General features: G+C 39.2%; 1 protein-coding gene across 1 annotated transcript in view; it reads left to right on the plus strand.

Annotated features, from left to right (window-relative positions):
• Nucleotides 1-15,017, plus strand: part of LOC103264935 (receptor-type tyrosine-protein phosphatase gamma-like) — a 713,831-nt gene that overhangs the window by 174,515 nt on the left and 524,299 nt on the right. The window contains 1 exon segment of the mRNA XM_008062632.2: nt 8,110-8,214. Coding sequence (XP_008060823.2) covers nt 8,110-8,214 — 105 coding nt within the window.

Genomic DNA, 15,017 nt, shown 5'->3' on the forward strand with positions numbered 1-15,017 from the left:
AAAAATCCAGATATTGGTGTTCTTTCCTGAGTTTTCCCATGCAGGCATCAAATGAAACACATGTACACACACATGTACACACATACGGTGGGTGAAGCAAAACATTCAGATGGGTGACTGCGTTTGACATGGTGGCCACCAGTGGACAGTCTTTAGGCTGTTGCCAGCTCTTTCAGTCACTGAAGATTTAAAGAGATGCCACAGTTGTAAAATTGAAAGTACAGAACTGTGCAATTTGACATGGCCATAATACTAGCCATACCTAATCCTTGTTTTCTTGATAATATTACAGGATCAAGAGACTTGCTTCTATGAGTACCAAACAATAGTAAAACAGACTGGAAGAGTTGGTTTTTTTAATCTCTGTCTGATATTTGAAGCCAGAAGCCAAATTTTTCTTAGGAAGTTGCCTCTAAGGAGTAAACAGTGGTATTTTCAGATTTTCATCACAGACATGTAACGAACCCCATTATAAAACCAGATTTCTAAGTGTACCTTTTCTCAAATCTGTTGGAAAGTATGTATTTTGTATTTTTGAAGTTTTAAAACTATGACAGAGTTAATAGAGGAATGGCTCCCCCCCTTTTTTGTCCCTTTTAGTCCTGATTTTAAAAAATAGATTCCGCCTTTTGTAATTATTTTAGAGTAGAATGATGAGTAGAATTTCAGTGCTTTGTTCTTTAGCTGATTTAGCTCATTTTACAAGGCTGTTTTGTATTTCTTATTCCCCAAGGATACATTGCTGTGTGATTTCTCTTTTCTGTTGAATTGCCTCTGAGTTTTAGTAATTTATTTTGCTTAAAAAAATTATGGCTCTATATTAGGTCTCTTTATCCCTTTAAATGATGAAAAAAAATTTTTGTAGTTGGGACAATAAGTACATTTGAATATGATAAAATAGGTAATCTACTGTAATATAATCTATTATATTTGAGGTTAGCTCAGTATCACAAATAACTAGAGGGACCATTTATAATGCAGTAGTTACAAAGGAACATACTTCTTGATTCTACTTTTTGGGACACTCACGAAGTACATTTTACTACAATTAATTGAAATACAGGCACAAAGGAAATGAGAGACTGATCAGAATATTTAATTACTTTTAACTATGATTTGATACTTTTGCCCATTGTAGGCATAAAAAAGATAAAGTTTTCTTCATTTTAGACTTTTGTGTGGGATTTAATGTTCTTAAATGCTCTTTAAAATTTGGAGAAAATTGTGCTCGATGGAGATTTTGCCATCCTTGAGGGATCTTTAATTTGTTTGTTGTATGAGAAGTTATAATAGATATAAACAGCTTGCTTAACTGCTTGTCTACAGTTCTGGAAATCTGCATTTTAGATTAGGAAAAGTGAGTGCCTGTTGCTTATTTTTAGTGGGCTTACATTTTTTGGCAGTAACTTTGGCAGAAGAACTAGGACTCTGTGTATGAGATCCATCCATCCATCCATCCATCATCCTAACTAATTTTCATTTTGGCACCAGGGAACCGGAATTTCTTTTTCTGATGTTTTTAATTTTGGATGGAAACTAAACTGTCCTCCCAGGCTTCTAAGACCTTTGGAATGGTCAAGAATTGGACATATAGTTAAGTAGAAATACCATCATGTATTACTACACTATTTTGCTTTGATTACAAGATGTGCAGCTACATTGTAGATGGAACTTTGGGATGCTCTCATCATAAACTTACTCTAGTTTCACCTCTATGTAACCTTTGCCATATAGTCACTTTTCCCTGTAGGAGATTATGACATAGCCGAGATCACGTGGATATTGTTGGTGTCATATGGTAAGATGAACCAATGTTATGGAGTAATGCCATGGTTATTTTGGAATCTTGTGTGGCCATGTGTCTTCCTTTTTTGGTGGATACCTCAGACTTCCATTCACATTCAAGTATACAAATGCATATGTAAATGGACCACCTTACTAAAAAAAAGCAAGACATTAGCTGTACTCTGTAATTTCAACTCACTCATTTGCAATTTTGGAGTAGAGATGTTCTTTACTGATATATAACAACGTTTATTCTTATCTTGTGTAGACTCTGTGACCCTTTATTCTCCCTGACAGTAAACTTGAAAAAAGACATCTATGTCTAGAATGCTATTTAATTGTGGTGTTCAGAGGAGCTGGACTTTTTGTATGAAAAATGTTTAGCCTGCAAATTAACACAGAAGAGTTAACACAGCTTGAAAGACTTTTTTTTCCCCTTCAAGTCAAAATTTCTGTGAAACACTGAGAGTAAGGATTACACAGAATCCTCCTGAAGATACAGTTAAGGCAGATGGGCTACACATCTGCTTTTATATTCCCAGAATAAAAACATTTATTCTTATACACTATGTCCGGTAGTTCTGGGAAATTAAATCATGCACATAGGAAACAGTTTTGTTGATATCTTCAGTGGCGGGTAACTCTTAGGATATTTTTATAGCGAAGGATTGGGCCTTTGGGTCTGGAAACATTTTTATCTTTTTCGCTTCAGGCTGAAAATGAGGTAGGCTCAGTAGAAGTTCTGAAAGGAGACAGAGTTTATGAAAACTCCCTGATGAAAATACCTGTCACTCATTTAGCTCTCTGCCTAGCAACCACCTTGACTTAAGATTCCTCCTGCTGAGTGAGATGTAAGCATCATTGGCTAGTTAATACTATTGGTTTTGAAATCTCCACTTTCATCTTGTCAAAATTGAGAGACTCAAATTTTCCCGTATGACAGGAGTAGTTGGAGTCTTTCTTTATAAATTCATTTCATTATTATACTATCCAGATCCTTGAAGACTGCTTAAATTTGATATTAAATTTGTCCACCTATCAGTGTGCATGTATATGTTGGTTAAAGTGGCACTACAGGTGACCTCTTGAGGAGAAGTATGCAGCAGTGTACAATGTATGCTGCTGGGCTTCCTCCTGTATTCCAATTACTTGCAGTGTTACAACAGGACTAAAAGCCCTCCTAAGCTTTCTGCTAACAAATGCTTTCAGCTCCATAAACCATAGTGGGCTTGGTGTAGTAGCATGTGGTAGAATATATGTTTGTATAGCACCATGTTCTCCCTCTTGTCATTCACATGATAACTATAGGCAGATTTATACTCATTGTCTATTCTGAAGAGTGAAACTACATATTTTCATAAGCATGCTCCATTTTTAATTGTGTAATTAAGTTGCTGACATAAGCAGGTATGCAATTTCACATTAAGGTGAGGCTCTGTAAAGGCATTCATTTGCATAATTTAATTTTCTGCACAGAAGATATTGAAAATCAATAACATGATTCATAGCCATACCATATCATTGCCATGCCGCCGTTGCTGTTGGTTGGCTGTTTGAGCTTAGAAGAGTACAAAGAGTATTAAAATTGATTGAATTTTGGTGTGCTGACTCTGTATCTTTACTTGGGAGCCATAGACTGTTTCTGTTTGCAGATCACTGTTCCTTGCCAATATAATATTAAGTTGCTGAATATACTGTATATACATGTTTGCTGGTCAAATAATAGTTTTCAAAGTTGTTTTATAAAAATAAAATCACCTCATTATAGATTAAAATATATTTGAGGAGGGGACTTAAAATATTTTCTTTTAGATTATGAAAATGCTAGCAATACAGTAAAGCATCATTAGGCGATATTGTTGTGTAAACTTCATAGAGTGTACTTAAACAAATCTAGATCTTCGCCGACTACACACTCAGGCTGTATGGCTTGAAACCTGCACAGTATGTTATTGTCCTGAATACTGTAGGCAATTGTAACACAATGGCAAGATATCTAAACATAGAAAAGGTACAGTGAAAATATGGCATAATCTTATGGGACTACTGTTCTATATATGGTCTGTCGTTGGCCGAAACATCATGTGGCACATGACTGTATTTTATTATGCTCTTGTTTGGGGGGGAAAGAAATCACGCGTTACTGACGTAGATTGAATGAAAGGGAAAACTAAATATTTAAACCTTTAAACTAATAATTTAAACCTTTAATGAGTAGTTTATCTATTGAAATCTGGTGTCAGAGTTAAAGAGTCATTTCCTGCCCTGTTCATTTCTGAGTTGCCTCTCTAAAGAACTGTTTATCAGTTACTCAGGATCGTTCTCTTCCTACTTCTTTTTTTTTTTTTTGAGTTGGAGTCTCACTCTGTCACCCAGGCTGGAGTGCAGTGGCATGCTCATGGCCATTTCAGCCTTGACTTGCTAGGCTCAGGTGATCCTTCTACCTCAGCCTTCCGAGCTGCTGGAACTACAGGTGCGCGCTACCACGCCCGGCTAATTTTTTGATTTATTGTAGAGATGAAGTCTCGCCTGCCCAGGCAGGTCTCGAACCCACGAGCTCAGGCAATCCACTCACCTCAGCCTCCCAAAGGCGTGGGATTACAGGCTGAGCCACCGAGCCCAGCATACTTCATATTTTAAGTGTTTACTGTTTCTGATAGGCGAGCAGTGGCTAGAAAGACAGGCAGGGAGGGAGAAGGTGATGTTTTTTTCCGTGGCTTATGTTAACAGGTACCTCCACATTCATACAGATTGATATACCTACTTTGCCTACTACGACCTGCCAGAACACAGACCCTGTCAGCCTTTCTATCATTCCTGTATTCATTGATTCATTTATTTTACTCACTGTTTATGAATACATCGAGCTTTATTGTGGGTGGTAGGTTGATAGTGATGCAGGAATGTGTGTGCTGCATTTTTTCCAGGGAGCTCAGAGCCCTTCATACGCCGTTCAGCATGCCCTTCAGAAGCACATTTACCTGCTCATTCTGACCTTGCTGTGTAAAACCCACACTGTACTTCAATACTTTAGGAGGGTGTGAGGAAGACAAGTTTAACCTCTTCCTTCGGATGGCCCTGTCGCTTCTGTTACCTCTTCTCACTTGGTCTGTATACAGCATTACTACATGTGCTTTGTCTCAGTTGAGTTACCTTTAGACAGGACAGGCAGTCTACAGCTCAACTCAGGTCTCATCACCACAGTGTCATGTATATATGTGCCTGGGGTGAGGTCCAAGGCATTGAGCTTGTTATTGTTTGTTAATTGGTTCTGTTTTAAAGTAACCCAAGGTTGAGAGTCAGAACTCTAGTCCTACAATGGGCTTTTATGGAGGGAGAAATTGATCACCAAGAATTCAAATTATGGTTTAAAGGGTACCATTGGTGTCATTTGGGAATCTTTTTAATACAATAGACAGAAAAATGTACTTTAACAGGTAATTGGTTCATGTAACTATAGAGCCTCAGATAGGGCTAGCTTCAAATCAGTCTTTTTTAGTGTTTAAGTTTTGTCAACAGGATTAATCTATAGATTTTTGCCCCTTCTGGCTTGATTCCATTTTTGAGATCCTCTGTGGATCCCTTACTTGGTCTTCAACCATTCCTCTGAGGCTTCCGGTGCATGATACCTTCAGGAAGAGAGAAGAATCTCTCTGATGGGCCAGTGTGCCCATACCCAAATATGTTGCTAGGTCCAAGAGATTGGTTTACAGTGATTGACTGACTTAAGGCAGGCAAGACCCATCCCTAGAGCTGGCAGTGGTGGTGGTGACAGGGGGTAGTTATCTAAACCATGACTTATAACTAGGTGGAATGAGTATGATTATTACAAAAACAGCCTTTTCAATAAACTTCCACTATGTTGTCAGGCACTTCAAAAGCACTAAATACCCCTAAGTTAGATGCTCTGCTCACATGACTTGTGTTATCTTCTTAATCCTATGAGGTTGGCACTTTTAGCTTCATTTTACACACAATGAAACAGGCTCAAACACATACCTTAATGGAAGCCACATTAATTACTCACATAGTCAACACTGTTTTACTCATTGACTTGGTAGAAAGTGGAAGGATTATTTTATTATTATTATTTTTTCTGAGTTGGAGTCTCACTCTGTCGCCCAGACTGGAGTGCGGTGGCCGCTTCCGGCCACCGCAGCCTCGATCTGCTGGGCTCCGGCGATCCTTCCGCCTCAGCCTTCTGAGTAGCCGGACTTACAGGTGCTACCACGCCTGGCTGATTTTTTGATTTATTGCAGAGATGAGGTCTCGCTGCCCAGGCGGGTCTCGAACCCGCGGGCTCAGGCAATCCACTCGCCTCAGCCTCCCAAAGGCACGGGATTACAGGCTGAGCCACCGAGCCTGGCTGGAAGGATTATTTGGGAATAATTTTTGGGACCATGAGAGGTCATTTGGAGAATTGAAGAATGGTCCTCCTCCAGTGGGGTTAGTTATCCTCTTTGAGTTTGCAGCTTTGAGAGGGATGCACGTGGAACAGTGAGGGAGGTAAGGGGATACCTGCCTAGCCATCCACATGAGCTGAATCTACCCTGGTGATCCATGGGGCAACAGCCACAACCAGATTGCCCTCACACCCAGGAATACTTTTTTGAAGCATAGTAAACAGATATGAAAAATAGTTTTCAGCCAGGCGTGGTGGTTCACTAGTTTTCAGCACTTTGGGAGGCAGAGGCGAGAGGATTACCTGAGCTCTAGGGTTTCAGACCAGCCTGAACAACATGGTGAGACCTCATCTCTACAATAAATTAAAAAAAAAAAAAAAATCAGCCCGGTATGGGGGCACATGCCTGTGGTTCCAGCTACTAGGAAGGCTAAGGTGGAGGGATCACTTGAGCCCAGTAGGTTGAGGCTGTGGTGGCTATGAGTGTTTCACTGCATTCCAACCTGGTCAACAGAGTGAGACTCCAAATCCAAAAAAAAAAAGGTCTTCTATACAACTGCACAGTGGTGTACGCCTTTAGTCCTAACTAGCTACTCTAGAGGCTGAGCTGGAAGGATCGCTTGAGCCCAGGAGTTCAGGCCAGTCTAGGCAACAAAAAGACCCCTGTCTTTACACACACACACAAAAAATTAGCTGGGTGTGATAGTGTGTGCCTGTAGTTCCACCTACTTGGGAGACTGGGATGGGAGGATTGGTTAAAACCAGGAGCTCTAAGCTGCAGTGAGCTATGATCCTGCCACTGCACTCCAACCTGGGTGACAGAGCGAGACCCTTTAAAAAAAAAAAAAAAAGTGTTCAGTTTCCCAAACCTTTTTTTTTCCTCTTTGAAAGCATACTTGATTTTGTTTGAGTGCCTTTAAATATTAACATGGTCAGCTAGGATATATTGTTTGAGTATAATTCCATTTCATTTTGGATTCTGGGCACCTGTGATATTTGTCTTCATACACATTAGTGTATTCAGGTGTGGGTTCACAACAAAAGAAATTTGCATCTATGAAGTGGCTGGAAAGAGAGGTCTTTGAACACTATGGCAGGCAGATGGAAGCTCTCCATAATGGGATAGAATATTTTTGCTTTTACTTTGTAGGTTGGATTTGTTTTGAGATTTCACATATGCATCATTAAGGAGTGGTTCCTTTCTGAGCATGTTGGCTTTGGAGGGTTTCTTGTCTCATATCCTCAGGTACTATAGGTGACAATGACCAGAATGTTGCGGAACACAGGTTCTAATCTCCAGGAGTCTCCCAGCCTTTGAATTGTGCTTCACTTGGATGACAGAGGCCCTGGCTTTGATACAGGGATATGTATTTTCATTTTTCTGATTTGCTGCATGCTTGCCTGTGTGACCTGGTTACTTTCTCCATCTGTAAAACAGATAGAATGACCCCTAGCTCTATGAAGATCAAATGAGGCTGGAGGGTCTTTATACCTAGGACATAAGCTTATGGTTGGAACCAAATCTCAGATTTCAGGTCTACCAGTTGTATGACAGGGCAAGTTAAAGTTATTTCACTTATTGAAGTTTCAGTCTGCAGTCCTGTTATTGGGACTGTTATATCTATTTCCTGGTGGTGTTTTTGCAGAGCAAATGAGGTGATGTATATGAAGTGCTTAGTATAGTAGCACTACTTGTGCAATGTAAAAGCTCATTTTAAGCAATTGTTTATTCTAGTAGTCATCATGATAATTTGTCTAGACTACCCTATGGTTACTTTTCTTTTCGTGAAGTAAGTTGGTTCTATTCAGTCATTCCCAACGTCTGTGGTTCTGTGAAGTCACCTGGCTGTGTTTGCTTGATGCCCTTTCTGCGTCCTTTGGGCTGATGACTTTGTCTCACAGTGGTTCTCTTTCTCTTTCAGCGTTGACAGAAGGTTACGTTGGGGCCTTGCATGAGAACAGACACGGCAGCACAGTGCAAATCCGCAGGCGCAAGGCTTCAGGCGACCCGTACTGGGCCTACTCTGGTAAGTTCAGTTGTTGCGATTGGATCACAAAGGCCAGTTAACGTCCCATTAAACTCTCTCGAAAACACACTTCTAAATCACTTTCACGCCTGAGTTCTAGTTGTTCAAATCTTGTGTAGTTGAAATTCACCTGAAAGTTGAATGAATCAAGCCTCTTTTTCCTCAAGGTTACAAGTACTTTATATCTCCCACCTGTTTTCTCAACCTGTTTTTTTCTCCTCAATTTGCATTTATTTCTGAACTTTGTATTTGTTAATGAGTTATTGTACCAAACTTGTAATTTTCTGAAAGACACAGCTTTTTCTTTTCTGTCTTTTCAGTGGCTGTGATTTCAGAAAGCAGAAAATGTATGTCTAGTCTTGAGCTGCTAAATGTCTGCTAAATATTATACACATCAGATATCAAAATGGTCTATTAGGCTGTAATCCAAGAAATGCAACTTTATTTTTAAATCAGATCTTGTTGTTTGAATATATTTTAGCCCTCACTTTATGGTAATCTGCAGTTCTTTTCATTTTTATTTTTACTTTTGCCCTTTGAGCCGGTGGAGAGAGAACATTGTTGTAATTATGTTGTTGATTACATTGGAAAAAATTTTCTTATATTTTAAGGGGAAAAAAAATGAAGACCTAAATTATGTACAGTACTTTCTGGATTATGTTTCCCACAACTGCCAAAAATACGATAGGTAGTTTGTTGTTTCTGAAAAAAGATTTTGATGCCGAAAAAAATGCATGGAAAATGTATTAAAGCTAATTAAGGAGGAATGCTTGAGGAAGATAGACCACTTTGGAAATTACTTTGGCACTGAATAATTCAAATTCCTTGTATGAAAGAGCTTGGAGGCATGGAATATTAGTCTTAATAATAAATCTATGCATTATGCAATGTTGTTGCATATAGAACCGAAAGTTATCCTTTTTATAATGATGCTCTGGTTTAAATCCTGAATTCCTCCCTGCAAATCTTGTTAAATTTATGTCAGTGTAAAATTTATAGGTCTGATCTTTAATTACACCTTATCTATTGGCTTTTTGCATCCTTTTGTCTATTGATAAATCTCCTGCTCCTACAGGGAGAATAGCCTATCTGTTTTGTTTTGCAATGAACAGATAGTGATTCTGAAGTCTTCCATCACACCCAGTTCCTTGTGATTAGAATTATCTAATTAGAACCTTTTTGTCGCCATTTCTGATAAATGAAGGAAATTGGAAGATGAGAGCCAGAATTACATATATATAGCTTCTTGCCAAGAAACCCAAAGAAAATTTATCTTTTTGTACTCTGTGGCTCCGATATCAGTCAGGAGGAGGCATAAAGTGGCCTGCTATTTACAGTTCATCAATTTAGAATAATAATGCTGATAGTCAGGAAATGGGAAGTTATATCCCATTAGCATCTCCAGTTGCAAATGGCAGTGAAGAAATGAAAGGCCTAAAACTTTTCCCATTAATTAGTTAAGAATGGCCATAAGTGGTGCCATCTTTGTGATGGGGCAATTGTTGATGTCCTTAGCTTTAGTGAATTTATGGAGTCTCTATTTTGTATTTCTGGAATGCAGTATGTCTGGACTTGGGGACCACTTCTATCAGTGGAAGGACTAATAGTTCAATTTCAGGGGTTGGCACACTTTTTCTGAAAAGTTTCAGATAATAAACATCTTACGTTTTTCAGATCACGTGGTCTTTGTTGAAGCTTCTTAACTCTTTGTAGTCATTGTAGCATAAAAGCAACTACAATACATAGACAAGTATGGGCAGACTGGCTGTGTTCTGATAAAATATTATTTATGAAAACTGGAATTTGAAATTTGTAATTTTCATGTATCAGGAAACATCATTCTTCCTTTGATTTTTTTTTTTTCCCTCTCATCCATTAAAAAATATAAAAACCATTCTTCCTTTGCAGGCTGTGTAAAAACAGGTGGCTCCCTGTCAACCCTTGTTCTGGTTGATTTCTTTTTCTGGGATTCAGATAGGGCGGTCAGATTAGGGATTCCTCAGAACGATGTAGTTTGGAAGAACCAGTGTAATCATTTGCTAGGTGTAATAGAGAAAATAAGAGTAAGAGAAGAACAGAATAAACAGATATTAATTGGTGACACACACTTGTTATGCTTGAAGCAGTTGTTACTGAAAGTGGTTGCCTCATGCCTAAGTAGTGCAGTATTGGTTCCCATGTGACGACTTGTGGTTCCTCAGAGACATTCCTTAGCATTTGACCAGTGCATAAAGAAAGGACAGGAAGGAATAAAAGTTGGGGCCTGTTACATTTTGTATTTCAGGCCAATACCCTAAAACCATAGCAATCCAGATGTGGGACTATTAGCTACAAGTATATTCTTTGGAATATAAACGTTGCTTGAAATGTGGGACTGACAGAAGAAGACTTGTTTTTCCTGTGGGAGGTGGTTTAGCAAAGGTGAAACAGGTCATTCTTGAAAGATTGGTTTAATGGTTTAGATTTTAATCTCATGCTTCTAATTCTCTGATTTGTCTTAGCTCCTCCTATTGAAATAATGCCATTGGTGCTTTAGGGGTGTGATGAGTGAATTTTGAAGTCGTATAAATAGACCATGGTTCAAATCTAAGTTTTGCCAATTAATTTCTTTATGAGATTGGAAGGGCATTTAATTGGTTGGAACTTCAGTTTCCCCATCTGTGAAATGGGAATAATTAATAGCACTTTCCTCATAGAGTGTCATGAGGATGAAGTGAGATGATGTTTGTGAAACTTTCACATAGTCTCTGGTATAAAGTAAGCAGTTAATATTACTTCTTGCATTTTTGTACACCATTATTACTTTTTGCTGCTGTTGATGTTGTTTTGAGAATTCTTGGTGGGTAGTCGTGATTGACAGTGGGTGATTACTAGATAATCCTGAGAGCTGAGCAAGTTAGAGTTTATCAGCCATAATTCACAAGGGCTTCCCATTTGGGCTTTGAGAATGAGGGTCAAACAAACTATCCTTGAGTTGAGAGTTTGGCATACTAGAAACTGCTGCCTGTTTTATGTAAATAAAGTTTTATTGGGACACAGCCATACCCGTCATGTTGCATATTGTCTACAGCTGTTTTCATGCTACAACTGCATAATTGAGTAGTTGTGACAGAGACCTTTTGAGCAAAAAGCCTGGACTATTACTATCTGGCTCTTTACAGAAAAAGTTTGCCAACTCCTGCTTACATTAATATAGTCTAGGTTTTTGAGCAGATGTTAGTCTGACTGATAGACAGAATTGTTTCAGACATTAGCACAATTTTTTTTCCCCTTTGAATTTCCCTTAAGCTGGAATAGCCTCACTGAGTCTTCTAGTTAGCATTCATAGTGTTTCTGGTGATTCTGCTTTTGGAAATGACTTGGGAGGAGTGAAGATAAGAGTAGTGGGTTGTGTTGCAGGAGATGGAGGGGGGAGGTAAGTGGATGTTGGCTGCTCTGGGTGACTGTGTCCTGCTCCTTATGTTGCCTTTGGTTTGGGTGGAGTTTGGTGAACAATGCTGACCTTGCTATTCTGATGGCATTTTTCCTCAGTCACTAAGGATAGTCATGTCACATAAGGAGTGCATAAGTTTTCTAGCTGTGGATAGCATGTTTTTTAGGATATTGTCATGAGTATTGAGATAACTTTCATGAGTATTAAGATAACTTTTCACTTCCTACTACTTTAGGACTAGCTCAGTTGATTTCAATTTCATTGTATCACCTTGGAAAATGCAGACACTCTACTCATATTTGAAATGTTAAACTTTTGTATGCTTATTATCCAATGCTTTTGGTAATACTTTCAACTTTAGCATAGAAAACTCTTTATTGCCAAGCGTGGTGGCTCACACTTATAATCCCAGCGCTTTGGGAGGCCGAGGTGAAAGGGTTGTCTGAGCTCACAGGTTTGAGACCAACCTGGGCAACTCATCTCTATCAAAAAAAAGAAATTAGTCAGGCGTGTTGGTGTGTGCCTGTAGTTCTAGCTACTTAGAAGGCTAAGGTGGAAGGATCACCTGAGCCCAGCAGATCAAGGCTGTGGTGGCAGTAAGCGTATCACTGCACTCCAGTCAGGGTGACAGAGTGAGATACTTCAACTCAAAAAAAAAAAAAGAAGGAAAATTCTTTATTGAGGAACCTGGAGATATGTGTTCTAGTCTGATTGTGGTCATCTGAAGACAGAGGCTATCTCTCTGGTTTTTAATATCATCTACTATAAAAAGGGTTAATAGTATCTAGATTCAATGTGAAAACATCACCCATACAAGGTATGAGTTGGAACATAGATGTTAGATATTATCGTTAACTCTGAATAATAGCAATGTTTTCAAGATTGCTTTATATCTTTGGATTTCTTTTTTCTTATACCAACATAGTAGACTCTATGTGTCACGTGTAGAATTATATTGGGAAAAAATGCAATAGTTTTTAAGAGTATTTCATTGGAAATATTAAAACAATTTATTTTCTATCAGTATTACTCAACTAAGATGTAGATATTTTTCTGTGTTAGCTTGAGATGATGACAGCTCATGAATTTTGGAGTTTGCCCAGAACTTCTCTAATGATTACACAAAGAGTGATACATGCTAGGTAGGTCATCATTGTGGGAAGGGAAATGAAAAACAAATCTGGAACAAGTTCAAGTGGAAATTTGAGGCATTTTAATAATGCTATCTGTTTTCTCTCTTTCCTCTCAAAGGCATGGAGAAAAACAGTCTGTGGTTTCTCTTCCTCCTCCATCTTTTTTTTAAACTTATTTTTTGTGATTTTCTTCATTTTTAAATAATCTCTGTCATGTGTCTTCTGTGTAGAAAGAGATTCTAAGAATCATTACAGAGGGACATATCTCATTGTTAGAGGAATCCAAAATTGAAACACACGATAACCACAGTTCCTTGTAAGAAGGATCTGGCAATGTGCTGTGTGAAGGTCAAACAGGATTATTCTAAGAAGCATTCCTGCCTTGGCCAGGGGACATTCAAAATTCTTTCAAACTGTCCTGGGCTTTGATGACTTGCTCAAGTGTAAAATAACGATAAAAGCACATGCCTAGCAGGATGGCTTTAAGGATCAGAGGTAGCATATGTAAGCACTTTGGCTTCCACCCTGGAGTGGAGTATTACTCATTTGGCTTTTAATTATACACTCTCCCACTACCCTCCTCATATAAACATTGTGTATATGTGTGTAGACATGTGCCTCATTTCTCCAGCTAAATGTAGAATCCCGGAGGACAAGGATTATCACTTTATAAATCCTTGTTTCTCCTGTAGTGTGCCAGTGTATCTCGTTTTGTGCATATTTTTCAAGTGGGCAAGTGGATAGATGGATAAATTAACTCATGCCAGAATCTGTGCTTGGGAACTCACTAAAGGGGGTCCTGCCATGAAATTCAGATAAATTAGTGGGTGATTTGCAAAGGTTTCACTGTTGGATCCCTTTAAGTAACTAGCTCCCCTGGTGAACTTGAGATATTAATTAAATTCCTAAAATTACATTTCCATGCCTATTTTTAAGAATGTCTGTACAGGATAAAGCAAAATATACATGCCTGCAGAAGTGTGTTTTTATCATTAGGAGAATGGGGAAGGCACTGTAGGATCTCAAATTTTAATGTTAATATTGTCATATTATTTGCCTCTCCTAAAGCCTCCTACAAAGTCTCTTAAAGGAATCATTTTTCTAGAGACGTTCTCTTTACAATAGCAACCTTCTGATCTGATGGAACCACACCTACTGGGAAGGATCATTCTTGAGATTTATCCTCCTACATGCCAGCTTAAAGGCTACCTCTGCCTTTTGATGCTTTTTCTGTTAACTTTCCCATCTAACCCTGACTTTTTTCCCCCTTGTCTTTTCTGCACATCCCTATTTATAGTTTTTAAAAATTTTAAATTTATTTTTATTTTTTTTTTGAACTGGAGTCTCACTCTGTCACCCATACTGGAGTGCAGTGGACACTCCTGGCCACCGCAGCCCCGACCTGCTGGGCTCCGGGGATCCTTCTGCCTCAGCCTTCCAAGGAGCTGGAACTATAGGCGTGCGCTACCACGCCCGGCTAATTTTTGATTTATTGTAGAGATGAGGGCTCGTCAAGTTGCCCAGGCGGGTCTTGAACTTGCGGGCTCAGGCAATTCACTCACCTCGGCCTCCCAAATGCGCGGGATTACAGGCTGAGCCACCGAGCCTGGCTAGTTTTTTTTTTAATGGAAGTCTCACTCTTTCCCCCAGGCTGGAGTGCAGTGGCATGCTCATGGCCACCATAGCCTCAACCTGCTGGGCTCAGGTGGTCCTTCCGCCTCTAAGTAGCTGGAACCACAGGTACACACCACTACACCCAGCTAATTTTTTGATTTACTGTAGAGATGAAGTCTCACCATGTCACGCAGGCTGGTCTCGAACCCCTGGGCTCAAGGAATCCTCTCACCTCTGCCTCCCAAAGTGCTGGGATTACAGACGTGAGATACCATGCCCAGCTCCTATTTACAGTTTTTAAGTAGAAGTTCTTTATTTATTTATTCACTGTACTTATTAATTGGTCACTTATTAATTGCTCAACAACTGTATGCCAGATGTTGTGCTATCATGGGAAGGGTCAGAGAAACTTTTCACAGAATTGCTGTCATTAGAGCCCAGTCTTTAAAGATGGGCAGCTATTTGCCAGGGCATGCAACTGCCTTGAGCAGGAAATGATCAGGCAGTGACCAGAGAACTGGAAGCAGCTCAGAAGGTCTAGAGCATATGGTAGGATGGAGAAAGTTAATGCCCCTCCGTGGTCTAACTTCAATACCCACATAGAACTTCTCTCTGTGGGGGAT

This window comes from Carlito syrichta, unplaced genomic scaffold (assembly GCF_000164805.1).
Source record: "Carlito syrichta isolate Samal-C Ts95f unplaced genomic scaffold, Tarsius_syrichta-2.0.1 Scaffold305773, whole genome shotgun sequence".
In the NCBI taxonomy this organism is placed as follows: Eukaryota; Metazoa; Chordata; class Mammalia; order Primates; family Tarsiidae; genus Carlito; species Carlito syrichta.